General features: G+C 47.1%; 1 protein-coding gene across 9 annotated transcripts in view; it reads right to left on the bottom strand.

The window, feature by feature from the left end:
• LOC140421249 (transcription factor Dp-1-like) overlaps positions 1-27,263 on the bottom strand; it is a 114,944-nt gene that overhangs the window by 69,154 nt on the left and 18,527 nt on the right. For 5 of the 9 annotated variants that reach the window (XM_072505818.1, XM_072505815.1, XM_072505816.1 and 2 more), the window contains exons 3-4: positions 11,572-11,638; positions 8,597-8,697 (exon numbers count right to left, since the gene is read on the bottom strand). The exons of 1 other annotated variant lie outside the window; for it this stretch is intronic. In XM_072505818.1, the coding sequence (XP_072361919.1) occupies positions 8,597-8,697; positions 11,572-11,638 (168 nt within the window). The remainder of the gene's footprint in view (positions 1-8,596; positions 8,698-11,571; positions 11,639-27,263) is intronic. 3 more of the 9 variants (XM_072505820.1, XM_072505821.1, XM_072505823.1) reach the window with 2 other exon arrangements.

Raw genomic sequence — 27,263 nt, 5'->3', positions numbered from 1 at the left:
TCCTTGGTCTTTCCGACATTTAGAGAGAGGTTGTTTCCGGTACACCATGCAACCAAGTGATTTATCTCCCTTCTGTAGTGTGATTCGTCGTTGCTTTGAGATATGGCCCACCACAGTCGTGTCATCCTCAAACTTATAGATTGAGTTGGAGTTAAATCTTGCCACAGTCATGTGTGTACAGGGAGTACAGTGGAGGACTGAGCACAAGAATGTGCAGGGCCCCGGTGCTGAGGAATATTGTGGAGGTACTGTTGCCTATCCTGACAGATTGTGATCGGTACGGTTCGTGAGGAAGTCAAGGATCCAGCTGCACAGGGAGGGGTCAAGTCCAAGATTGCAGTTTGGTTATTCATCTTGTCGGGATAATGGTGTTGAAGGCGGAGCTGTAGTCTATGAACAGCAGTCTTCCTTAGGTGTCCTTGTTGTCGAGGTGTTCGAGTGTTGATTGTAGAGCCATGGAGTGAGATAGAGACCCTCTGGGAGGCTGGCGTTGATCCATCTGATGATTAGCCACTCGAAGCATTTCATGATAACCAGACGTCAGGGCCACTGGTCAGTAGTCGTTGAGGCAGGCTACCTTGTTCTTCTTTGGTACTGGCATTACGGTGGTCTTCTTGAAGGAGGTGGGGACCTCGGAGCGGAGGAGTGAGGTGTTGAAGATATCTGCAAATACACTTGCCAGCTTGTCTGCGCATACTCTGAGTGCTCGCTCAGGGACTCCATCGGGGCCCTTCGCTTTCCACGGATTAACTTTCAAGAAGGCAGTTCTTACCTCTTGAGGCTGTAATAGTGGGTTTGCATGTGCCCAGGGCTGTTGGGGCGGATGGTACTGATGCATTGGCTAACTGCTTAAAGTAGGCATAGAACTTGTTCAGATCATCATGTAGGGATGCTCCAGCCTGGCCTTGTAGCCTGTGATCTTGAGTAGGCTTTGCCATTGTAATCATGGGTTAGTGTTGTTGGCCTGGGACGTCTTTTTGCATCCACGATGACTTTCCACACGTCGTTTTTGTTTGCACTGAGTGGAGAATTTGGGTGCATTTGAGTGCTATAGTGAGAGTTTGGTGACTGAGGGATATTAAGGGTTCATTTTTATCTAAGGTTTAGTCTTTCTTTTATTTAGTTAATTAACTTAATAGTTGCTGTTTGGTTTAGAAGAAGGTGAATTTTCAATCAGCTTTAAACAAAGGTTCTACTTGTAGCTACTTGCAGCTGGAGCTTGTTAATTAGTTAATTGGATTAGGCCAGTTTTCAGAGGCTAGAGTCACAGTATAAAGATGAGCCAGCTACAGTGCTGAATTTGGGTGCATTTGAGTGCTATAGCGAGAGTTTGGTGACTGATGGGAGTGCTGAATTTGGGTGTATTAGAGTGCTATAGTGAGGGTTTGGTGACTGAGGGAGTGCTGAATTTGGGTGCATTTGAGTGCTATAATGAATTTGGTGACTGAGGGAGTGCTGAATTTGGGTGCATTTGAGTGCTATAGTGTCAGTTTGGTGACTGAGGGAGTTAGGTGAGGAGGGAGCAAGATGCTCCTTTCATTTCATTTCCTACATTTCCTCAAAGAGCTTGAAGGGAGCCGGGAGTTTACAGAGAGTGAAGCTGACTGGGAGCAGAGTCGGAAGGCGGAGGTCCAGTTGATCCACAGGGCAGCTATATTCTGTAAGGTAAGAGGGGATGGAGGCGAGGGCAGTTGCATGCTCCTCCTGTAGGATGTGGGTGGTGAGGGATACCACCGGTGTCCCCGCTGACTATACCTGCTGGAAGTGCACCCAATTCCAGCTCCTCAGAGACAGTGTTAGGGAACTGGAGCTGGATGAACTTCAGATCATCCGGGAGGCAGAGGGGGTAATAGAGAAGTGTTACAGGGAGATAGCCACACCCAAGGTACAGGTCAAGAGTAGCTGGGTTACAATCAGGGGAAAGAAAACAAACGTGCAGACCGTGCAGGGATCCCTCGTGGCCGTTCCCCTTCAAAACAAGTATACCGTTTTGGATGCTGTTGGGGGGGGGGGGGGGGGGGGGGGGGGGGGGGGGGGGGGGGGGGGGGGGGGGGGGGGGGGGGAGAAGGAGAATGACCTACCAGGGGAAGACCCTAGCGGCCAGGTCTCTGGCATGGAGTCTGGCTCTGTGGCTCAGAAGGGAAGGGGGGGGGGGGGGGGGGGGAGAATAGAAAAGCAATAGTGATAGGAGACTCAATGGTTAGGGGAAAAGATAGATTCTGTGGTCGCGAGCGAGACTCCCGGAAGGTATGTTGTCTCCCGGGTGCCAGGGCCAGGGATGTCTCGGATCGAGTCTACATGATTCTTAATGGGGAGGGGGAGCAACCAGAAGTCGTGGCGCACATAGGCACCAAAGACATTGCAAAGAAAAGGGATGAGGATCTAAAAAGTGATTTCAGAGAGTTATGTTGGAAGCTAAAGAGCAGGACAAGCAGAGTAGTGATCTCAGGATTGCTACCGGTGCCACGTGCAAGTGAGGCAAGGAACAGAGAGCGAGTGCAGCTGAACATGTGGCTACAGGGCTGGTGCAGGAGGGAAGGCTTCAGACATGTGGATCATTGGGATATTTTCTGGGGAAGGTGGGACCTGTACATGAAGGATGGATTGCACCTAAACTGGAGGGGCACCAATATCCTGGATGGGACGTTTGCTAGAGCTCTTCGGGAGGGTTTAAACTAGTTTGGCATGGGAATGGGAACCAGAGCTATGGATCAGAGGATAGGGTAGTTGTTGAACAGGCAGAAATAGTATGCAGCAAGTCTGTGAGGAAGGATAGACAGTTGATGAGCCAAAGTTGCACTCAGTAGAGTGTGTCTGTTTGAATGCAAGGAGTGTCAGGAATAAGGGAGATGAACTTAGAGCATGGATCAGTATCTGGAACTACGATGTTGTGGCCATTATGGAGACATGTATTTCACAGCGGCAGGAATGGTTGTTAGATGTTCCGGGGTTCAGATGCTTTCAGAAGAATAGGGAGGGAGGTAAAAGAGGAGGGGGAGTGGCACTGTTAATTAAGGAGTGCACCACAGCTGCAGAAAATGAGGTAGTTGAGGAGGGTTTGTTTAATGAGTCAGTATGGGTGGAAGTCAGAAACAAGAAAGGAGCAGTCATTTTATTGGGAGTTTTCTATGGACCCCCCAATAGCAGCAGAGAGATAGAGGAACAAATTGGGCGGCATATCTTGGAAAAGTGCAGAAGTAACAGAGTTGTTGTCATGGGTGACTTCAACTTCCCTAATATTGACTAAAGCCTCATGAGTGCAAATGGTTTGGATGGAGCAGATTTTGTCAGGTGTGTACAGGAAGGATTCCTGACTCAATATGTATATAGGCCGACTAGGTTGGAGGCCATATTGGACTTGGTGCTCGGCAACGAACCAGGCCAGGTGTCAGATGTCTCGGTGGGAGAGCATTTCGGTGACAGTGACCACAACTCCTCGACCTTTACCATAGTCATGGAGTGGGATAGCAACACAGTACGGGAAGGTATTTAATTGGGGGAGGGGAAATTATACTGCTATTAGACAGGAGCTGAGGAGCTTAAAGTGGGAACAATTGTTCTTGGGGAAATGCACAACAGTAATGTGGGGATTGTTTAAGGAGCACTTGTTGCGAGTGCTGAATTGTTTTGTCCCACTGAGACGAGGAAGGAATGGTAAGGTGAAGGAGCCTTGGATGACAAGAGAAGTGGAGCTTCTAGTCAAGAGGAAGAAGGAAGCTTCCGCAAGCTTGAGGAAGCAAGGATCTGACTCAGCTCTAGAGAGTTACAAGGTAGCCAGGAAGGAACTCAAAAATGGACTGTGGAGAGCTAGAAGGGGGCATGAAAAAGCCCTGGCGGGAAGGATGAGGGAAAACCCCAAGGCGTTCTACACTTGAGAAATAAGAGGATGATCAGAGTGAGAGTAGGGCCGATCAGGGATAGTGGAGGGAACTTGTGCCTAGAGTCTGAAGAGATGGGGGAGGCCCTAAATGAATACTTTGTTTCAGTATTCACTAGAGCGAGGAACCTTGTTGCCCATGAGAACAGTGTGAACCAGGTTAATAGACTCGAACAGGTTGATATTAAGGAGGATGTGCTGGAAATTTTGAAAAGCATCAGGATAGATAAGACTCCTGGGCCTGACGGGACATACCCAAGGTTACTACGGGAAGAGAGGGAGGAGATTGCAGCGCCGTTGGCGATGATCTTTGCATCCACATTCTCCACTGGAGTAGTACCGGATGATTGGAGGGAGGCGAATGTTGTTCCCCTATTCAAGAGAGTAGGGAAATCCCTGGGAATTATAGACCCATCAGTCTTAAGTCTGTGGTGAGCAAAATATTGAAAGGATTCTGAGAGATAGGATTTATGATTAATTAGAAAAACATAGTTTGATTAAAGATAGTCAGCATGGCTTTGTGAGGGGCAGGTCATGCCTCACAGAATTCTTTGAGGACGTGATGAGACACATTGATGAAGGTCGGCAGTGGATGTGGTGTATATGGATTTCAGTAAGGCGTTTGATAAGGTTCCCCATGGTAGGCTCAATCAGAAAGATAGGGGGCATGGGATACAGGGAAATTTGGCTGTCTGGATACAGAATTGGCTGGCCGAAAGAAGACAGCAAGTGGTAGTGGATGGAAAGTATTGCGCCTGGAGGCCGGTGACCAGTGGTGTCCCGCAAGGATCTGTTCTGGGACCTCTGCTCTTTGCGGTTTTTATAAATGACTTGGATGAGGAAGTGGAAGGGGAAGGGTGGGTTAGTAAGTTTGCCGATGATACGAAGGTTGGTGGAGTTGTAGATAGTGTTGAGGGTTGTTGCAGGTTACAACAGGACGCAGAGCTGGGCTGAGAAGTGGCAGATGGAGTTCAATCTTGATAAATGTGAAGTGATTCATTTTGGAAGGTCGAATTTGAATACTGAATACGGGGTTAAAGGCAGAATTCATGGAAGTGTGGAGGAAGAGGGATCTTGGGGTCCACGTACATAGATCTCTCAAAGTTGCCACCCAGGTTGATAGGGTTGTTAAGGAGGCGTATGGTGTGTTGGCTTTCATTAACAGGGGGGTTGAGTTTAAGAGCTGCGAGGTTTTGCTGCAGCTTTATAAAACTCTCGTAAGACCACACTTGGAATAGTGTGTCCAGTTCTGGTCGGCTCATTATAGGAAGGATGTGGATGCTTTGGAGAGGGTACAGAGGAGATTTACCAGGATGCTGCCTGGACTGGAGGGCATGTCTTATGAAGATGGGTTGAGGGAGCCAGGGCTTTTCTTACTGGAGCGAAGGTGGCAAAGAGGTGACTTGATAGAGGTGTACAAGGTGATGAAAGGCATGGATAGAGTGGATAGCCAGACACTTTTCCCCAAGGTGGAAATGGCTGTCACAGGGGGACATAATTTTAAGGTGATTGGAGGAAGGTAAAGGGGAGATGTCAGAGGTAGGTTCTTTACACAGAGAGTGGTGGGTGTGTGGAATGCACTGCCAGCAGAGGTGGTGGAGTCAGTCATTAGGGACATTTAGGCGACTTTTAGACAGGCACATGGACAGCAGTAAATTGAAGGGGTGTAGGTTAGGTCGATCTTAGATTAGGATAAATGGTCAGCAGAACATTGTGGGCTGAAGGGCCTGTATTGTTTTATGTTCTATGTACCTGGATTTCTTATGTAGGCCAGGGTCGTCAGATTTGAATGCCTCCATCCGGAACTTCAGCAGGGAGTGAACCCTTTGGGCCAGGGTTTCCGATTGGGGGACACCCGTATTGTCTTCCTTGGTATACCGTCCTCTACACACCTCACTGATGAAGTCTGTGACGGTTGTTTCGTATTCGTCCAGGTTAGCTGCTGCGGCCTTGAATATGGTCCAGTCCACAGACTCCAAGCAGTCACGGTGCATGTCCTCAGATGCCTCGGACCAGCACTGTACGGTTTTCTTGACTGGCTCAGCACTCGAGTTGCTGTTTGTAAGCCGGAAGTAGGAATAATGACTTTAGGTCGGATTTGCCAAAAGGTCGGGGAATGGAATGGTAGGCACCTTTGATGCTCGTGTAGTAGTGGTCCAAGGTGTTTGCACCTTTGGTGGGGCAGGAGATATGTTGATGGAGTTTGGGTAGAACATTCCTGAGGTTGTTCTGGTTTAAGTCTCCAGCCACGACTGTCAGGGCTTCGGGGAGATTTGTTTATTGGTTGTTGATGGTGAATCTAGTTCGTCAAGTGCTTTCTTCACTTCTGCCTGGGGTGGGATGTAGACTGCTGTGATGAGTAGAGGTGAATTCACGTGGGAGGTAGAAGGGGCGACACTTTACGATTATGTATTCTAGATCTGGGAGCAGTGGCACGCTAGGGACACCACATCCGAGCACCAGGAGGCGTTGATGAGGAGGCAAACACCCCCGCTCTTCGACTCAGGAGGTACAAAAGCGCAGTTTATGAATTCGCAGGAAAGATCCACGGCCACCCTCAAACAACTTAACTCCACCCCAAATTATCTTTCCTCCCGAGGTAAAAAATGGACATTCTCTATTGGAATAAAATACTAATGTCAAAACCACGAACAGATATAAATAAAGACATCAAGTGTTGGTAACCTATTCACCCGTGTTCGTATGAGGGCAGGGATGAGAGGTGGTGGGTGAGACGTGAGGAAATGACAACCCAGCTTAAAACATTCTGAAAGCTATGGAACTAGCTATGGGTGAAGTTCAAAAATATAGAAGATGAGTCATAGGTAACATGTCCAGGCACCAAGCAGCAATAAACCGAACACTTACCTATGGTGTTAAGATAGGGAAATGAAAACTGTATAGATTGTACAAGATTGCAACTGAACTACCATGTCCAGTTTTAGTCCCCAAAGCGTGAGAAACATTCAAGCCTTAGAGATAATGTAGAGAAAAGGCACAAAGTAAATCTTTCTGTTGAGGTGAGATTGGAATTTGGGGCCTTGAAAGGAGGAAAATGAAAGCAGGCATAACAGAAGTTGAAGATATTAAGGTATATAGAAAAGCAACCTAGAATACATTATTTCAAGGTGGTATTCAAAAGTAATGCAAAGGGGCATAGGTTTCAATTAATAAGGGCAAATTTAGGAAGTGCATGACAATTGAAGTGGGCTTGCAAAAAATATATGTAATCAATTTAGAGACAGATCAATGTAAAATTGTCAGGTCACAATGGACAGAATGATCTTTCACATTCCTATTTATCTTGTCCTCATTTATTAATGTAGATAACTTTTGAGAAGAGCTCACTGAATAGCGAATAGGAATCCAACCATCTCCTCCCTCCTGACCGATTTGCACTAGAGTGAGGAATTGAGCACAGCTATAATATTCTCATTACTGCTCATCAAGTCTCATCATTTTCGAACTTCCGGTGGCAGCCATGGTCTGTTTGGTCGCACACAAGGTGGCTGCTTGAAGATGCTGGCTTTGGCCCTTTCTGCCCATTTAATGGTTGACTTTTTGTGGATAAAGTGTGCAGGGAGAGGAGGGTGTGGTTTCTGTCCCAGAGACCAATACGCCCATCTCGTTATTAAAAACGGACATGAAAATGTTGACCAAGCTAGTGGTGAGGCGGCTGGAGGAGAGTGTGCCGGATGTGGTCTCGGAGGATCAGATGGGGTTTAAGGAGCGGCAGCTGTCAAGTAATATCAGGAGGCTATTGAGTGTGGTTATGACCCCATCAGAGAGTGGGATGCCAGAGGTGATCATACCGATGGCTGTCCATGATGTCATTGACCAAAATTTGGAACCAGTTAAAGAGGCATTTTAAGTTGGGGTATATGTCAGTACTGGCACTTGTATGTGGGAACCGTAAGTCTATACCTGGGGGATGAATGCGATATATGGGAGGTGGCGTGAGGAAGGGATAGAGCAGGTAAGACCTTTTCACCAAGGATAGATTTGTAGGGTTGGAGGAATTGCGGGAGAAATTTCAGTTGCCGAGGGGGAGTGAGTTTAGGTATTTGCAGGTGCGGGTTTTTGCAGGAAAGGAGTTACCTTTGTAGGAGTCGGACGAGTGGAGGGTGCATGCAAGAGGTGTGGGAGGGGGTGGGCGACCACGCTCATATGTTTTGGGGGTGTGCAAAGCTGAAGAATTTCTGGGAGGTGGTGTTCAAAACTTTGTCGAGGATAGTGGGGGTCACGATGGTCCCTTTGGCAGTGTTTTTTTGTGGCGTCAGACTTGACGGAGGGGAAGGGGGCTGAAGTCGTGACCTTCGCCTCTGATTGCCAGGTGATGGATTTTATCGAGCGTGTGGTCAACAGAGTTGTCAGGGGTTGCTGGGGGATGTTAACAAATTTTTTAATTTGGAAAAAATCATGTTCGCCCTTAGGGGGTCGTTAAGAGGGGTTTTACATGCAGTGGAGGCCATTTCAGTCCATGTTTGAGGTGTTGCGTGTTGTTTGTATTTGACTGTGTTTGGAATAAATTATATATATATATATATATATATATATATATATATATTTAAAAATCTCAATTTTCAACAGTGCCTATTTGAGTAAATTATCAGAGAACTACCAACACTCATTAAACCTTCAGAAGAGGTGAGATAAAGGTAAAGAAATGTTATCATACTGCAACAATCAACATTTGGTGTTTGAACGCAGCATCCTTACCATCTGAGGAGCGTTACTAACATTTGATAGCCCCAGTGTTTTTGGCAAAATTTGTTTCCCTGGGGTGGTGAGATGCGAAGATGCTACTGTCACTAATGCAACTGTAAAGAGAAAGAGAGAGGTTGCAAGCACCAGCACCATCTTCTGGTATTCACATTAGCAATGGAAACATTTGGTAGTTCAAGATCTTCTAGCATTTGTATACGTGTCAATTACAAGAAATAAAAATGGAAGCCAGCTAGATGATGCAGGATATAGTCAGATATAGTCAAACAAGTTTCATAATTTTGTTACAACAAATATAACTTGTTGTGCAGATTTTTAAAGAATTAATGACCCAATGGACACCAACAATATCCAAAATAACTAAATATACTTTTGGAATTTTAGTTTTTAAATCAAATCGTTTTTTTTTGATAGAAGCCAATAGTTGGAAGCAATCACAGCACTATACTCATTATGCAGGATAATCTTGCTTGCACTTTCAATGGCCAATTTTTTGCTCCTGTCAAAAAAAAAAAGTAGCTACACTCAGCAGGTAAGATTGAGACTATTACCCCAGTAGTGTGGTACATTAAGGGCTGATACCATGAAACTTCAATCTGAATATCTAGGTGTGGTAATACAGCCAGGCACTGTCCTAAGAAAAAGTTCTTCTTTTAAACTAGATGATCATCAAGTAAGGGCATTTTCTTCCCTCTGCACTTTTGGAATGAAGTGGGGGACAAAATTTTCCAAAGTTTCTGTTCAATATCCAGTGATCCCTGCTGAAAAGTAAATGTGTGGATGTCAAGGGAGAACAGGACTGGGCTCAATTGTAGTGCCCTTAGTCAAATAGCATGCCAATACCCATTGTCCAGGCTTACTTCACGAATAATCAGTTAGGTGAGAGCGACTAAAGGCCTGCAGGCACCTGTGAAATATATGATATTTTGGATTGGAAAAGGAACTGCTGAGTCAACAGAACTTGTGTAAAGAAGGGAGAGGTTGCTCAGTGGAACCAGATATTGGAAAAAATTGCTAATTTACATACAGAAGATTCAAACACCAAAGCAATACAGACACATTTCACTTTATTCTATCCTACATGCAGGAGGCCATTTGTCACATCGAATCTGGACTGACCCTCCAAAAAAGAACCTCATCCAGGCCCACTCCCCCACCCTATCACAGTAACCCATCTAACCTTTGTACACCAAGGGGTAATTTAGCATGGCCAATCCACCTAACCTGCACATCTTTTGACAGGTGAAAGAAATCCACAGACACAAGGAGAAATTGCAAACTCCACACAGTCACCCAAGGTCAGAATCGAACCAGAGTCCCTGCCGCTGTGTTGCCAACCACTCACTGTGCTGCCCTTAAAAAAATAGAAAACTGATAACACGAACATCATCCAAAATTTGGAATTCCCCAAAACACGGATATTAATCACCTGCTTTCCAGGAGCCCAACATGGCAGACAGCACACATATTCTGCAGCTGATTTCCAAATGTGATATTGGTATAGACATCAAATGAGGCATCCAGGGCCTGTATCAAACAGGCATTAGTGCTTTTGCATCTACCCAAGAGGCCTAATATCCATTTCGTGCTCCATTTATGCGATTGGTTTGCCCCGAATGCAGCTGTCTAAGACAACATAGCTTAAGCAACCATTGCCAACAATCTACCAGAAAAGGTAAACACTTGCAGGCTTGAATAAAAAGTCAAAAAGGTGAAGGAATGCATGAGAAACATGGGTTGCTATTGGCCACAGAATGCCCCAATTTCTGATTGCTGTAATCTCCTCCTTCCTGGTCACTGACCCCCATTTCCTATCTTCCAACATCTGAGAGTCAGTCACCTGAGAGTCTTCACGAAGCTTCTCTGGGGATGCCCAGCAGACATGTGCAGTTTTCTGGTCTGATGTTCAGCCTATTTACAGGTCTCAGTTCCAAAACCAGGAAAATACAAAATCTGGCAGTTTCAGTTATGAAGGTGCTGGATTTTGGACACTGGACCTGCAACCACTTGACCCAGGAGATCAGGAACTATATGCATCTCTCGCTCTCTAGCTACATATATAAACGTGAATATTTACATCATTTCAATTAATTGCTTAACCATCAGCACCACCAAAGTACCAAGTTCTGCTAGATTCAGTTTAGCATTAAATAATTCAGGTAGCATGATACAGTAGAGGGCTAAAAGCTATATCACAGTTCATGTGACATGGCTTTTTTCAAGTGGAGTTTCCTACTCACAACCAAATTGTTATCTGCTTGACATTTGGCAGCTCGATAGCACAGTGATTAACACCGTTGCTTCACAGCACCAGGGTCAGAGGTTCGATTCTCGGCTTGAGTCACTATCTGTGCGGAGTCTGCACGTTCTCCCCGTGTCTCAGGGGGTTTCCTCCGGGTGCTCCGGTTTCCTCCCACAAGTCCTGAAATATGTGCTGTTATTGGATATTCTGAATTCTCCCTCTGTATACCTGCCGGAATGGTGACTCGGGCTTTTCACAGTAACTTCATTGCAGTGTTAATATAAGCCTACTTATATTAAAGATTATTATTATTTGTATGAGAAGAATGAGAAAATAATGCTCAACCATTCTCACACATCTCCCAATGATTAGTTTTGGGCAACAATTGGATTTGGAGTACTACTGGCTTAGGTCTGGGAGCATATTAGCTGTTTAATGAAGTGAAATGGAGAAAACGTAACCAGTCTTTACTTTGTGTTCATCAATCTGCAGATTGTACTAGAAAGCCCATTTTTCAAAACTATTCTTCCAAACAAGTTTCTCCATACTCCTACTCCCATCCCAGGTTTATATCGACCAAGCAGGGAGCAGCCACCTAATGAACCTTGTAATTTCTACCAATTTGCTTTTTAAAGTTAATTATAGTTTGCAGAACGTATCCCATTCCACCCTCCCAACATATGGGAATGTGCCTTCCCCATGGTTTCATTAATGATAAGATACTTACTTTTTGCTGGACTAACATTTTGATCTGTGAAAATTTTTATTTCGCCATTACTTTCTATTATTCCAATCTATGAAAAAGAGCACAAGTATTATAAATAATAATTTTACTTGAGTACAGTTTAACAACCAGAACAACAGCGACATGTTTGAATACTTCATTTCAATTAATAGATGTTTAGCACAGTGGGCTGAACAGCTGGCCTGTAATGCAGAACAATGCCAGCAGCGCGGGTTCAATTCCCGTACTGGCCTCCCTAAACAGGCGCCGGAATGTGGCGACTAGGGGGTTTTCACAGTAACTTCATTGAAGCCTACTTGTGACAATAAGTGATTATTATGGGGCAGCACGGTAGCATTGTGGATAGCACAATTGCTTCACAGCTCCAGGGTCCCAGGTTCGATTCCGGCTTGGGTCACTGTCTGTGCGGAGTCTGCACATCCTCCCTGTGTGTGCGTGAGTTTCCTCCGGGTGCTCTGGTTTCCTCCCACAGTCCAAAGATATGCAGGTTAGGTGGATTGGCCGTGATAAATTGCCCTTAGTGTCCAAAATTGCCCTTATGTGTTGGGTGGAGTTGCTGGGTTATGGGAATAGGGTGGAGGTGTTGACCTTGGGTAGGGTGCTCCTTCCAGGAGCCGGTGCAGATTCAGCACAATTTATTTTAAATTCTTTTTGGTGTCAATTTCTCACAATGTTAGTTTGCGATAGCCATTAGCAGAGCAATTCAAGAGAACTCTGACCTAATTTCTTCCTCCCAGCTTTGAGAACTTTAGCCATCATCTATCTCTGAGCCACATAGGGATGATCAGGAACTCAATCTGCAGGGAATCATAGAACTTACAGTGCAGAAGGAGGCCATTCGGCCCATCGAGTCTGCACCGGCTCTTGGAAAGAGCACCCTACCCAAGGTCAACACCTCCACCCTATCCCCATAACCCAGTAACCTCACCCAACACGAAGGGCAGTTTTGGACACTATGGGCAATTTATCATGGCCCATCCACCTAACCTGCACATCTTTGGACTGTGGGAGGAAACTGGAGCACCCGGAGGAAACCCACGCACACACGGGGAGGATGTGCAGACTCCGCACAGACAGTGACCCAAGCCGGAATCGAACCTGGGACCCTGGAGCTGTGAAGCAATTGTGCTACCCACAATGCTACCGTGCTAATGGCTGGTGCTAACCTAAGTCATGCCACAAAATTATCATAATCTCACCCTGTGTTATAAATCATATAGAAACAAATGTTCTTATAGAGCATGATGTCCCTGAAGATAGGGTACAACAAAGATTAACACACCAATAAGCTGCAGATAAGACGTCTTTGCAACATTTATGGATGTGGCAATTCAAATAAGCACACTTCCATATTAATATTTCACTGTAAGCGACTGTCCTGTATGGTTAAATTCACTCCTCAAAGCAACACTTTTAGGTCAACCCGAAGTAACAACTGGTATGGAATTGCAACATTGGGAAACAAAATTTTGTATTTATATAATGCTTTTTTTTTGCAACCCTCAGATATCAGTCAGCAAAGTAGTTGTAACTGTTCTAATAGTAAATTTGGCAGCAATTTTACTTCCTACAAACAGCAGTGCGATAACAACCAGATGGTCAGTTTATGAGACTCTGAATGAAGGATTGGTCAGGGGAAAGGGAAACACATTTTCTTCTGGTCTGGTTTAGCACAGAGCTAAATCGCTGGCTTTGAAAGCAGACCAAGGCAAGCCAGCAGCACGGTTCAATTCCCGTACCAGCCTCCCCGAACAGGCGCCGGAATGTGGCGACTAGGGGCTTTTCACAGTAACTTCATTTGAAGCCTACTTGTGACAATAAGCAATTTTCATTTCATTTCAATTTCAAAATAGTGCTCCGAGATATGTTACTTCCATCAAAGCATGCAATATGATTGCTTTCAGCAGTCTCATTCAAAAGACAGCACCTCCAAAAAGGTATGTATTCCCTCAATGCTGTACTCGAGTACCAGCCTTGATTTTTGTGCTCAAGTCCTGGAATGGAACACAAACCCAGGATCTTGTGACGAAGGTTGAAGTGCTATCAAGGGAGCCACGGATGACACAATGTATAGTTAAAAAGTCCCAAGGCACTTCACAGGAATGATATCAGCCAAATCCTAACGGGGCCTGAGAATGCTTCTTAATACTAGGAAAGATGACTGAAGGCTTGGTCACAGAGGTAGATTTTAGGGAGTGTCTGAAGGAGAGAAAGTATAAGAGGCAGAAAGCCAAGAAGGAATTCCAAAACTTTTGGTCCAATAAGCGGAGAGAACGGTCCATGTAGCAATTAAAACGGGGGATGTGCAAGAGGCCAGAAATGCAGAGATTTCTCAGGATTGTAGGGGTGGAGTAGGTTAGAGGGACAATGAGCAACAATGTCATAGATGGAATTTAAAAACAAGGATGAGAATTTTCAAAATCATGGCATTACCTGGCCAGGAGGCACTCCAACAAAAGGTTATTGATTTCATTTGATTTATTATTGTCACATGTATTGGTATACAGTGAAAAGTATTGTTTCTTGCATGCTGTACAAACAATGCATACCGTACATAGAGAAGGAAGGAGACTGCAGAATATGTTACAGTTATAACAAGGTGTAGAGAAAAGATCAACTTAATACGAGGTAGGTCCATTCAAAAGTCTGATAGCAGTAGGGAAGAAGCTGTTCTTGAGTCGGTTGGGACGTGACCTCAAACTTTGGTATCTTTTTCCTGACGGAAGAGGGTGGAAGAGAGTATGTCCGGGGTGCGTGGGGTCCTTAATTATGCTGGCTGCCTTTCCGAGGCAGAGGGAATTATAGATAGAGTAATGGATGGGAGGCTGGTTTGCGTGATGGACTGGGCTACATTCACGACCTTTTGTAGTTTCCTGCGGTCTTGGGCAGAGCAGGCTCCAAACCAAGCTGTGATACAACCAGAAAGAATGCTTTCTATGGTGCATCTGTAGAAGTTGGTGAGGGTCGTAGCTGGCATGCCAAATATCCTTAGTCTTCTGAGAAAGTAGAGTTGTTGGTGGGCTCTCTTAACTAGTGTCGGCATGGGGGGACCAGGACAGGCTGTTGGTGATTTGTACACCTAAAAACATGAAGCTCTTGATCCTTTCTACTTTGTTCCCATTGATGTAGACAGGGGCATGTTCTCCACTACGCTTCCTGAAGTCAATGACAATCCCCTTGGTTTTGTTGACATGGAGGGAGATTATTGTCGTCGTACCAATTCACCAGATTCTCTATCTCATTACTGTACTCAATCTTGTCACTGTTTGAAATCCGACCCTCTCGGTGGTGTCATCATCAAATTTGAAAATCGAGTTGGAGACGAATTTGGCCACAGTCATAGGTGTATAAGGATTATAGTAGGGGGCTGAGGACACAGCCTTGTGGGGCACCAGTGTTGAGGATGATCGTGGAGGTGGTGTTGTTACCTATCTTTACGGATTGTGGCCTGTGGGTTAGAAAGTTCAGGATCCAGTCGCAGAGGGAGGAGCCGAGGCCAAGTCCACGGAGTTTGGAGATGACTTTCGTAGGAATGATGGTGTTGAAGGCTGAGCTGTAGTCAATAAATAGGAGTCTGACATAAGTGTCTTTGTTATCTAGGTGTCCAGGGTAGAGTGCAGGGCCATGGAGATGGCATCTGCTGTGGACCTGTTGCAGCGGTAGGCGAACTCTAGTGGATCAAGGCAATCTGGGAGGCTGGAGTTGTTTTGTGCCATGACTAACCTTTCGAAGCACTTCATGATGATGGATGTTAGAGCCACTGGACGTTAGTCATTAAGGCATGCTGCTTGATGTTTTTTTGGTACAGGGATGATGGTCGTCTCCTTGAAGCAGATAGGGACCTCCGATTGTTGTAGAGAGGTTGAACATGTCTGCGAATACCTCCGTCAGCTCATCCGAGCAAGACCCGAGTGCTCGTCCGGTACCCCATCTGGCGGCTTTCCGTGGGTTGACCTTAGAGAAGGTTGCTGTTTGAGCAAGAAATTCTTTGTGCACCCCTGGTGAAGATGATAGAGGGTAAAGGGTCAGCCCTGCCTGCCCAGTGGCCAACGGAACAGCTGGTGGACCTCTTAAATGAGAAGTTCAGCCAGCAAAGGAGGGAAGCCCAGGAGGACCGAGCCAAGGTGGTGGAACCGCTAAAAACGGGAATTGATTGGGTGGAAGAGGCTGGAGCCCCCAGGGCCAAGCTACTCGGAAAGTGGAGGAGGCAGTGGGGGAGCAAAAGGAGCAGCTTACCTCTTTGGCGGCTGAGATCAGAATGATGCGGGAGACACAGAAGCGGCTAAAGGGGAATGTGGAGGATCTGAAGAACCACTCCCAGAGACAAAACTTAAGAATCGTGGGGATGCCCGAGGGCATCGAAGGAGTGGATGCTGGCTCATATGTAGCCACAATGCTGGAGTTGACGGAGGAGGGAGCCTTTGACCGGCCCCTGGAAGTCGACAGGGCGCATAGGGCACTGATGAGAAGCCGCAGGTGAACGAACCGCCGAGGGCGATTGTGGTGCGGCTCCACCGATTCCTCAACAAGGAGAAGACATGGCGGTGGGCAAGGAAGATGAGAAGGTGCATGTGGGAAGGCAATGAGCTCCAGGTATACCCGGACCTGGTGAAGAGGAGGACTGGGTTTAAGTGAGTGAAGATTGCCCTCTTTAAGGGGGTGGAGTTCGGGATGCTGTACTCGGCCCCCCTCTGGGTGTCTTACAACGGCAGAGAACATTATTTTTATAGGAGGCTCTACGAATTGGAGCCCCCAGCCATGGGATGGGGGAAAGAAAGAGAGAGATAGAGAGAGAGAAAGAGAGGGCGAGAGAGAGAGCGAGCGAGAAGGGAATGTGGCGAAGGACCTGGTGGAGGGGCTGGGGGCCTCCATTGGACTGATGGAGGGCATGGGGGCGATGCTGGCAGGGAAGGCCCCGGATGGGTTTCCTGTAGAATTTTCTAAGACGTTTGCTGGGGACCTGGGGACCCTGCTGGTTCAGGCATACAATGAGGGGAGGGAAAAGGGGGAGCTCCATCCTACATTATCGCAGGCGTCCAAATCCCGAATATTAAAGGTGGTAAAGATCCGGAGTAGTGCTTGTCCTACCGCCCGATAACATTGCTAAATGAATGCCAAATTGTTGGCAAAAATCTTGGATTCGTGAATTGAGGACTGTGTGCTGGGGGTGATAGGGGAAGATCTGACGAGATTCGTAAATGGTAGGCAACTGTCGGGGAATGTCAGGAGATTACTAAATGTGATAATGATGCCCCTGGAGGGACAGGTTGTGGAGATGGCGGTTGCAATGGATGCAGAAACGCCATTCGACTGGATGGGATGGGAATACTTGTGGGCTGGGTTCAGGCTGCGGTTTGTAGACTGGGTCCGATTGTTTATAGGGTGCTGGTAGTGAGTGTACGGACAATCGGGTGAGCTCAGGGTACTTTGGGTTACACTGTGGGACAAGGCAGGGGTGCCCACTCTCCCCTTTGCTTTTTGCCTTGGCAATAGAGCCATTGGTGATGGCGCTTAGAGCGTCAATGAGTTGGAGATTGTTGTGCGGGGTGGGGTGTTAGAGCACAGGGTCTTGCTGTATGCGGACGACCTGTTGCTTTATATCTCAGACCTACTGAGAGGCATTGGGGGAATTATGAGTATTTTAGGAGTTTGGCTGGTTTTCCGGACACAAGCTAAACATGGGGAAGAGTGAGGTCTTCCCGACCGAGGGTAGTAGAGGAGGTTGGCGAGCTGCCGTTTAAGGTGGTGGGGCAGTTGCGCAGGGATGGGAAGAACTGAACAAATTGAATCTGACGCGGCTGGTGGAACTGAAATGGGGGGATTTCAAGAGGTGGGATGTGCTGCCGCTATCGCTTGCGGGGCGAGTGCAGACAATGAGACTGACTGTGCTTTTATTTGTTTTTCAGAACCTCCCAATCCTTGTCCAAAATCATTCTTTAGGAAAGTTAATGCTTTGGTCTCGGATTTGTGTGGGCAGGGAAAACCCCAGGGGTAAAGAAGGTGCTGTTGGAGCGAGAGGGGAGGGGGGTGGCCTTGCAAAACAGAATGAATTATTATTGGGCAGCGAATATTGCTATGGTAAGGAAGTGGATTGTGGGGGCAGAGTCGGCATGGGGCAGCTTCTTGCAAGGGTCAGGGTTTGGGGGCATTGTTGACAGCGCCTCTGCTGTTCTCGCCAGCCAAGTACTTCATGAGCCCTGTGCTGGTGGCAGCCCTGCGGGTGTGGGGACAGTGGTGGCAGCATGCGAGGTTGTAAGTTGCCTCGGTATAGGCACCGATTTTCAGTAGTCAGAGATTTGTACCGGTGGGGGGGTTTGGATGCAGGGCTTTGGGGGTGGCGAAGGGCAGGGATCGAGTGGTTTGGGGACCTGTTTGTGGGAGCAACTTTTCAGGTATATGAAATGAATGAAATGAAAATCGCTTATTGTCACAAGTAGGCTTCAAATGAAGTTACTGTGAAAAGCCCCTAGTCGCCACATTCCGGCGCCTGTTCAGGGAGGCTGTTACGGGAAGAGGGATTGGAGGGGGAATAAGAGCTGTCCAGGAGGAACAGGTTCTGATACTTACAGGTACGGGACTATGGGCGGCATGGTAGCAAAGTGATTGGCACTGTTGCTTCACAGCACCAGGGTCCCGGGTACGATTACCGCGTGGATCACTTTCTGTGCGGACGGAGTCTGCACATTCTCCATGTCTGCGTGGGTTTCCTCCGGGTGCTCCGGTTTCCTCCCACAAGTCCCGAAAGAGGTGCTTGTTGAGTGAATTGGACATTCTGAATTCTCCCTAAATGTACCCGAACAGGTGCCAGAGTGTGGTGACTAGAGGATTTTCACAGTAACTTCATTGCAGTGTTAATGTAAGCCTACTTGTGACACTAATAAAGATTATTATTATGTGAGGAAGCAGGTGCCGGCCTTTCCCGGTCAGCCGTCGCCAGGATTACAAGATAAGGTGGTGTCGAAGGAAGGAGTGGGGGAGGGCAAGGTGTCCAAGACCTACAAGGAGTTAATGGGCTGGGCCCAGAGTCCAGAAGTGGCGATATTTGATGGCGGAAGACCTGGGTGTCCAGGCAGCAAGAGAGGCTGACGTTGTAGCCTTTGCTTCCCTGGTAGCCCGGAGACGGATTCTGCTGGAGTGGAGGGATTCAGAGCCACCGAAGCCAGGGCTGTGGGTGAGCAACCTGGCGGAGTCCCCAAGGCTGTTGAAAATTAAGTTCGCCTTAAGAGGGTCAGTTGATGGGTTTGCCTGGAGATGCAAGCCATTCAACGTAAAACTTGTTTTTGGGGGGGGGGGGGGGGGGGGTGAGAGAGAGATAAAGGGGTTAAAATGGGGAAAGCAGGATGGGAGGAGAGGAACGGCAGGGAGGTTGGGGTGTTCGGGTAGTTATTCATTTGTTATGAGGTTTCAGTTTGTTCTTACTCTTGTGTTGGTTTGTGTTTAATGTTTATACAAATGCCTTAATAAAAAAAGAGATTTCAAAGTTGAGGCGTTGAACAGAATGAAAAACTTCCAAACCTCTCATCTACTTGACCCTTTAAGAACCACCTGCTGCACATGCAGCAGCATCTGTAGATCATACACTGAATTTACCAGCCAACTCGGAACCTTAACCAGAGTGGAAGCAAGTCATCCTCAATCCTGAGGGACTGCTAAGATACCAGTAACCACAATCAGACTTATTTTGCCTACTTTGCAGTCTTTACCTCTAAAACTCTCATGCTAATTTTCTGCCTTCAATTTCCAGCTGCTCTTTTCATCCTTCTGAATCTATCACAGTTTCCCATTGCCTTGCTTCGCTAGTTTTAACCCTCCCCAACAGCACAAGTTAACTTGCCCACAAGGATATTGGTCCCGGCCTGGTTAGGGGCATTCCGTCCAGCCAGTGCCCTCCCCTGACGGTTGCAATACCCCAAGAAACAAAAACCCTCCCTCCTGCACCATCTCTCCAACCTCGCATTCATCCGCTTTATCCTATTGTTGTATTCACTGCTGCATAGGATCAGGAGTAACCCTCCATTAAAACAGCCTGGTGGACCCTAACCCTTTTTATATCAACATCATTGGTAGGAAAATGGACCATGGCCTCTGGCTGCTCACACTCCCCCTCTGGAATGGAATGGATTGGTTTATTGTCATGTGTATTGAGGTACAGTGAAAAGTATTTTTCTGCAAGCAGCTCAACAGATCATTAAGTTGGAGGAGCTGGTTAAAGGATTGGGGAGCATGCAGGCGGGGAAGGCCCGGGGCTGGATGGGTTCCCGGTTGAATACTACAGGAAATACGTGGACCTGCTGGGCCCGTTGCTAGTGAGTACTTTCAATAAGGCGAGGGAGGGGGGACCTTGCCCCCGACAATGTCTAGGGCGCTGATTTCTTTGATCCTGAAGCGGGACAAGGATCCACTGCAATGTGGGTCGTATAGACCGATCTCGCTCCTCAATGTTGATACTAAGTTGCTGGCAAAGGTGCTGTCTACGAGAATTGAGGACTGTGTCCCGGGGGTGATTCATGAGGACCAGACGGGATTTGTGAAGGGTAGGCAATTAAATACAAATGTGCTGAGGCTCCTCAATGTGATTATGATGCCCCCGGTGGAGGGGGAAGCGTAGGTAGTGGCAGCTATGGACGCAGAGAAGGCCTTTGACTGGGTGGAGTGGGAGTATCTTTGGGATGTGTTGTGGAGGTTTGGGTTCGGGGAGGGGTTCATCAGCTGGGTCAGGCTGCTATATAGAGCCCCGGTGGCGAGTGTGGCTACGAATTGGCGGAGGTCGGAGTACTTTCGGCTGTACCGGGGGATGAGACAGGGGTGCCCCCTGTCCCCCTTGTTGTTTGCACTGGCAATTGAGCCTCTGGCCATGGCACTAAGGGAGTCCAGGGACTGGTCGGGGGGGGGGGGGGGGAGAGAAAGAGGAACACCGGGTGTCGTTGTATGCTGACGACCTGTTGCTGTATGTGGCAGATCCAGTGGAGGGGATGGCGGAGGTCATGTGGATCCTAAGGGAGTTTGGGGATTTTTCGGGGTATAAACTCAACGTAGGGAAGAGTGAGCTCTTTGTGGTGCATTCAGGGGACCAGGGAAGGGGGATAGACGAGCTACCGCTGAAGAGGGCGGAAAGGAGATTTCAGCACCTGGGGATCCAAGTAGCTAGGAGTTGGGGGGCCCTGCACATGCTCAATTTGACGCGGTTGGTGGAGCATTTTAAAAGATGGGATATGCTGCCACTCTCACTAGCGGGCAGGGTGCAGTCGGTCAAAATGACGGTCCTCCCGAGGTTTCTCTGTGTTCCAGTGCCTTCCCACTGTGATCCTCAAGGCCTTTTTCAAACGGGTAAGTAGGAGCATCATGGGTTTTGTGTGGGCGAATAAGACCCCGAGGGTGAAGAGTGTGTTTCTGGAGTGTAGCAGGGACAGGGGGGGGGGGGGGGGGGGGGGGGCTGGCGCTGCCGAATTTCTGTGGCTATTATTGGGCAGCCAATGTGGCGATGATCCGTAAGTGGGTAATGGAGGGAGAGGGAGCGGAGTGGAAGAGGCTAGAGATGGCGTCCTGTGTGGGCATGAGCCTGAGGGCGCTGGCGACGGCACCGCTGCCGCTCTCACCGACAAGGTACACCACGAGTCCGGTGATGGCAGTGACGTTGAAGATCTGGGGGCAGTGGAGGCGACACAGGGGCGAGGTGGGAGCCTCGGTTTGGTCCCCGACTCGGGAGAATCATCGGTTCGTCCCGGGAAGGATGGATGGGGGGGGGGGGGGGGGGGGGGGGGGGGGGTGGTTTCGGAGCTGGCATCGGGCAGGGATTAGAAGAATGGGGGACCTTTCATCGATGGGACGTTTGCGAGCCTAGGGGCGCTGGAGGAAAAGTTTGGGTTACCCCCGGGAAACGCTTTCAGGTACATGCAAGTGAGGGCGTTTCTGAGGCGGCAGGTGAGGGAATTCCCGCTGCTCCCGGCACAGGGGATTCAGGACAGGGTGATTTCGGCTGTATGGGTTGGAGAAGGCAAAGTTTCGGTGATTTACCAGGAGCTGAAGGAAGAGGAGGAGGCCTCGGTGGAGGAGTTAAAGGGCAAGTGGGAGGAGGAGCTGGGGGAGGAGCTGGATGAGGGTCTGTGGGCTGATGCCCTGAGTAGGGTTAATTCTTCCTCCTCTTGCGCCAGGCTCAGCCTAATACAGTTCAAAGTTACTCACAGAGCGCATATGACAGGGGTGAGGTGGAGTAGGTTCTTTGGGGTGGAGGACAGATGTGGGAGGTGCTCGGGAAGCCAGGCAAATCATGTCCATATGTTCTGGTCGTGCCCGGCACTGGATGGGTTTTGCGAGGACTATGTCCAAGGCGGTGAAAGCCCGAGTCAAGCCGAGCTGGGGGTTAGCATTATTTGGGGTAACAGACGAGCCGGGAGTGCAGGAGGCGAACGAGGCCGGTATTCTGGCCTTTGCGTCCCTGGTAGCCCGGCGGAGGATTTTGCTATTATGGAAAGATGCGAAGCCCCCAGTGTGGAAGCTTGGATCAATGACATTGCAGGGTTCATCAAGCTAGAGAGGATAAAGTTTGCCTTGCGAGGGTCTGTGCAGGGGTTCCTCAGGCGGTGGCAAACGTTCCTAGAGTCGCGGAGCGTTAGGAGGAGGTCAGCAGCAGCAGCAGCCGAGGGGCCGGGGGGGCTTCCCTATTGGTGCTTTTAAATGTCATATGGGGGGTTATTGTATATGGGGGGAAATCCAATGTATAATTTTTGATTGTTGTGTTGTTTCTTTCTTTGGGGGGGGCGGGGGGGTTGTTGAAAATCGGGTGAAAAATTTGAATAAATATATTTAAAAAACCCAAAAACAGATCATTAAGTATATGGGAAGAAAAGGGAATAAAAGAAAATACATAATAGGGCAACACAAGGTACACAATGCACCGGATGAAGCATACAGGGTGTAGTGTTAATGAGGTCAGTCCATAAGAGGGTCATTTAGGAATCTGGTAACAGCGGGGAAGAAGCTGTTTTTGAGTCTGTGTGTGCATGTTCTCAGACTTCTGTATCTCCTGCCCGATGGAAGAAGTTGGAAGTGTGAGTAAGCCGGGTGGGAGGGGTCTTTGATTATGCTGCCTGCTTTCCCCAGGCAGCGGGAGGTGTAAATGGAGTCAATGGATGGGAGGCAGGTTTGTGTCATCGACTGGGTGGTGTTCACGACTCTCGGAAGTTTGTTGCGGTCCTGGGCCGAGCAGTTGCCATACCTGGCTGTGATGCAGCCAGATAGATGCTTTCTATGGTGCATCTGTAAAGGTTGGCATGGGTTAATGTGGACATGCTGAATTTCCTTAGTTTCCTGAGGAAGTATAGGCGCTGTTGTGCTTTCTTGGTGGTTGCGTCGACGTGGGTGGACCAGGACAGATTTTTGGACATGCGCACCCCTAGGTATTTGAAGCTGTGAACCATCTCCACCTCGGCCCCGTTGATGCAGCCAGTGATATTCTTCACCCTGGAACCAAGGAAACAATATACCACCCTGGAATCATCTGCTATGACAGAATGTCTTTTTGCTCCAACACCACCAAAGAATACCCTATAACTATTTATTTCTTGGCCTATCTCCGGCCTCCCTATACGGCTGAGCCACCCATGTAATGGTTATCATATCATACTTATTTATTTATTTTACTATCAATTCATCCATCTTGTTCCAAATACTGTGTGTAATAGTCTTTAGTTCTCTTTTTTAAACCATTTTTCTACTCTGTCCTTATTTGGTACGTCGTAAGTTTTTAAAAATAAATTTAGAGTACCCAATTGCAGTATTGCCTTGTCCTTTCTCTTACTTATCCAAATCTCTTGTCTAATGAATCCTCTCCTCAACTATTTAGTTTACAGCTCAGTTCCAGAGGAACTCATTCTCATCAGTATTCAGAACTGAATATTAGGTAGAGAGAAAGATGCTCTCAGCGGTTTTCTGCCTGCTTTTGTATGTCAATTTGGCAGTCTCTCCTAAGTTGCAATGAAACGGAGTGCTTGTATCTGGAATTTGATAAGTGAGAAAATTCAGTGTATTAAGTGAGGTGCTGTTCTAGATTTCACAAAATGAGGTGGTCCAAGAAAGGGAGCCTGAGATGGTGAGAGGCACTAATTAGTTGTGCAGGTAGGTGATTGGTGAGTATTAAGTGTTTTCCTCTTTGTACTGGGCAGTTGTTTAAACACATACTGGAAAGGTACAAGCATTAACTTAAAATTACAATGTAACAAGTACTATAATACAGCACCTTCCCCTGCGATTGCAGAAGGTGCAACACTTGCCCCTTACCTCCTCCCTTCACCATTAAAGGTCCCAAATACTCAGTTCCTTGCAGGTTCAGCAGCATTTCAATTGAACCTCCTTCAATTTGCTTAATATATTAGCGATTTCCTCCCACAGTCCAAAGATGTGCAGGTTAGGTGAATGCCCATAAATTAGGTGGGGTTACGGGGCTTGGAATGGATGATTGGACCCAGTTAGGGGGCTCTATCGGAACAAGGGTTGGTGCAGACTCGATGGGCCGAATGGCCTCCTTCTGCACTGCAGGAATTCCATTCTATCCTGTTTGAAGACAGTAGCACTTGGAACAAGATAACTGAATTGATGCATAAATAAATATGTGAAATGTGATAGTCATTACAGAGGCATGGTTACAAAGTGACCACAGCCGAGGCTGAAATATTCAAGGGCATTTAACATTTCGGAAGGGCAGTAAGAAAACAAAGAGGCTGAGGTAGCTCTCTAAATAAAGGATGAGATCAGTACAGTTGTAAGACATGATCCTGGTTTGGAGGATCAAAACATAGAATCAGTCTGGATACGGATAAGAAATATCAAAGGAAAGTAGCAATTGTTGGGAGTGGTTTATAGACTTCCCTGACAATAGCTACCATGTAGGACAGAGCATCAATCAAGAAATAATGGCGACTTGTTCTTGCTTCATTTAAAAAAAATTATTCATGGGATGTGGGCATCCCTGGATAGGTTAGCATTTATTGCCCATCTCTAATAATAATCGTTTATTGTCACAAGTAGGCTTCAATGAAGTTACTGTGAAAAGCCCCTAAGTCGCCACATTACGGCACCTGTTCGGTGAGGCTGTTACAGCAATTGAACCCGCGCGAATTGTCCTTGAGAAGTGCCAGTGAATTTCCCTCCTGAAAGACGGGCACAACAATAATCGTGGGTGACTTAAATCTCCATATAGATTGGACAATTCCAATTGTCGAAGTTGGCCTGGTGGACAAGTTGGGTTGGGATGGAATACATTCTGGAACCAAACAGGAAACAGGCTACTTTAGACCTGGTAAAGTGTAATGAGATAGGGTTAATGACTCATTGTAAAGGATCCTTTAGTTAAGAGTGATCATAACATTCAGTTTGAAGGTGAGAAATGTAGATCTGAAACTAGTGATTTAACGTAAATAAAATGATTCAAGGTGGCGCCGGAGCATGGCGACTCTGAGCTTGCTCAACCAGACCCTTTTTCTTTCATCTCTTATTACCGTTCTGACCTACTAAAACTCTTTTTCACTTCGTATTTAGTTACTAATAATGCTATTTATGTTTTCCACACTGTAACCAATCACTATTTGTTGATGTACCATTTGTCAATGTACTCTGTCGATTATTCTTTTGGCTACTATGTATGTACTGTGTACATTCCCTTGGTCACAGAAAAATATTTTTCACTGTACATGTGATAATAAATATCAATCAATCAATCTATCTATGCACGGTAGCATTGTGGATAGCACAATTGCTTCACAGCTCCAGGGTCCCAGGTTCGATTCCGGCTTGGGTCACTGTCTGTGCGGAGTCTGCACATCCTCCCCGTGTGTGCATGGGTTTCCTCCGGGAGCACCGGTTTCCTCCCACAGTCCAAAGATGTGCAGGTTAGGTGGATTGGCCATGATAAATTGCCCTTAGTGTCCAAAATTGCCCTTAGTGTTGGGTGGGGTTACTGGGTTATGGGGATAGGGGGGAGGTGTTGGCCTTGGGTAGGATGCTCTTTCCAAGAGCCGGCGCAGACTCGATGGGCCGAATGGCCTCCTTTTGCACTGTAAATTCTATGATTCTAAATGTAATTACAAAGGCATGAAGACCATGTTGGCTGAAGTGGAATGCATTAATAGGCTAAAAGGGAAGATGGTCATACGATCAGAAATGTACAGCACAGAAAAGGTCCCTCGGCCCATCACGTCTGCACCAGTCAAAAACAACCATCTAATTATTCTAATCCCATTTTACAGCATTTCATCATAGCTTTGTATGTCTTTACATCGTAAATGCACATTTAAATACTTAAGTGTTATGAGGGTTTCTGCCTCCACTACCCTTTATGGCAGCGAGTTCCGGACTCCCTCTAGGTGAAAAGGTTTCCCCTCACATCCCCGATAAACCTTCCAGACCCTTAAATTAAATCTATGCTACCTGGTCATGGATCCCTCCACTGAGGGGAAATTGTTTCCTGTCTACTCCATCTATGCTCCTCATAACTTTATTCATCTCAATCATGTCCCCCTCAGCTCAAAGGAAAACAAACTCACTATCAAGTCTCTCTTCATAGCCAAACGTCTCTAGCCCAGACAACATCCTGGTAAATCTCCTCTGCACCCTTTCACATCCCTCCTACAATGTGGATTCCAGAACTACATACAATACTCCAGCTGTGGCCTAACTACAGTTTCATACAGTTCCAGGATAACCTCCCTTCTCTTAAACTCGATGTCTTGGCTAATAAAGACAAGTGTACCATGTGCCTTCTTCCACTCTATCCACCTGCCCTGCTACCTGCTGGGACAAGTGTACGTGTACACAAAGGTCGTTCTGATCTTCAGTGTTTCCCAGGATACTGCCATTCTTCATGAAATGAAAATCGCTTATAGTCACAAGTAGGCTTCAAATTAAGTTACTGTGAAAAGCCCCTAGTCACCACATTCCGGCGCCTGTTCGGGGAGGCTGTTACGGGAATTCCCGTAGTCATGTATACCCTAGCCTTGTTTGTCCTGCCCAAGTGCATCATCTCACACTTATCCAGGTTGAATTCAATTTGCCACTGATCAGCCCATCTAACCAGCCCGTCTATATCCTCCTGTATTCTAATTATATCCTCCTCACTATTTACCATCCCACCAATTTTTGTATAAACTGCAAACTTACAGAACAACCCTCCCAGCACATGATAGAGAAGCAGTGGCAGTATTTTAAGGAGTTATTTCATTAATCTGAATAAAGATATATTCCATTGAGAAAGAAAGACTATGGAAGGATGCACCATCTGTGGCTAATTAAGGAAGTTAAGAATGGTATCAAGTTAAAAGAAAAAATGTACAATGCTGCAAAGGTTTTGGTAGGCCAGAAGATTGGGAAAATGTTAGAAACCAGTCGATTTCGGCGTGAGAACAGCTGGTGAGTCAGTTTCAGCGGGAGCATTGCGGAAGTGGTTGCTGGGAGGTAAGTCTGTCCTTTAAAAGCACTTGTCTTTGCAGGGGCAGGCCAGTCGATTTCGGCGGGAGAACAGCTGGTGAGTCAGTTTCAGCGGGAGCATTGCGGAAGTGGCTGCTGGGAGGTAAGTCAACCTTTAAAAGCACTTGTCTTTGCAGGGACAGGCCAGTCGATTTCGGCGTGAGAACAGCTGGTGAGTCAGTTTCAGCGGGAGCATTGCGGAAGTGGTTGCTGGGAGG

The sequence above is a fragment of the Scyliorhinus torazame genome, chromosome 5, assembly GCF_047496885.1.
Source record: "Scyliorhinus torazame isolate Kashiwa2021f chromosome 5, sScyTor2.1, whole genome shotgun sequence".
In the NCBI taxonomy this organism is placed as follows: domain Eukaryota; kingdom Metazoa; phylum Chordata; class Chondrichthyes; order Carcharhiniformes; family Scyliorhinidae; genus Scyliorhinus; species Scyliorhinus torazame.
Note: the sequence above shows the minus strand (reverse complement) of the source record. Positions and strands in the feature narration are given on the sequence as shown.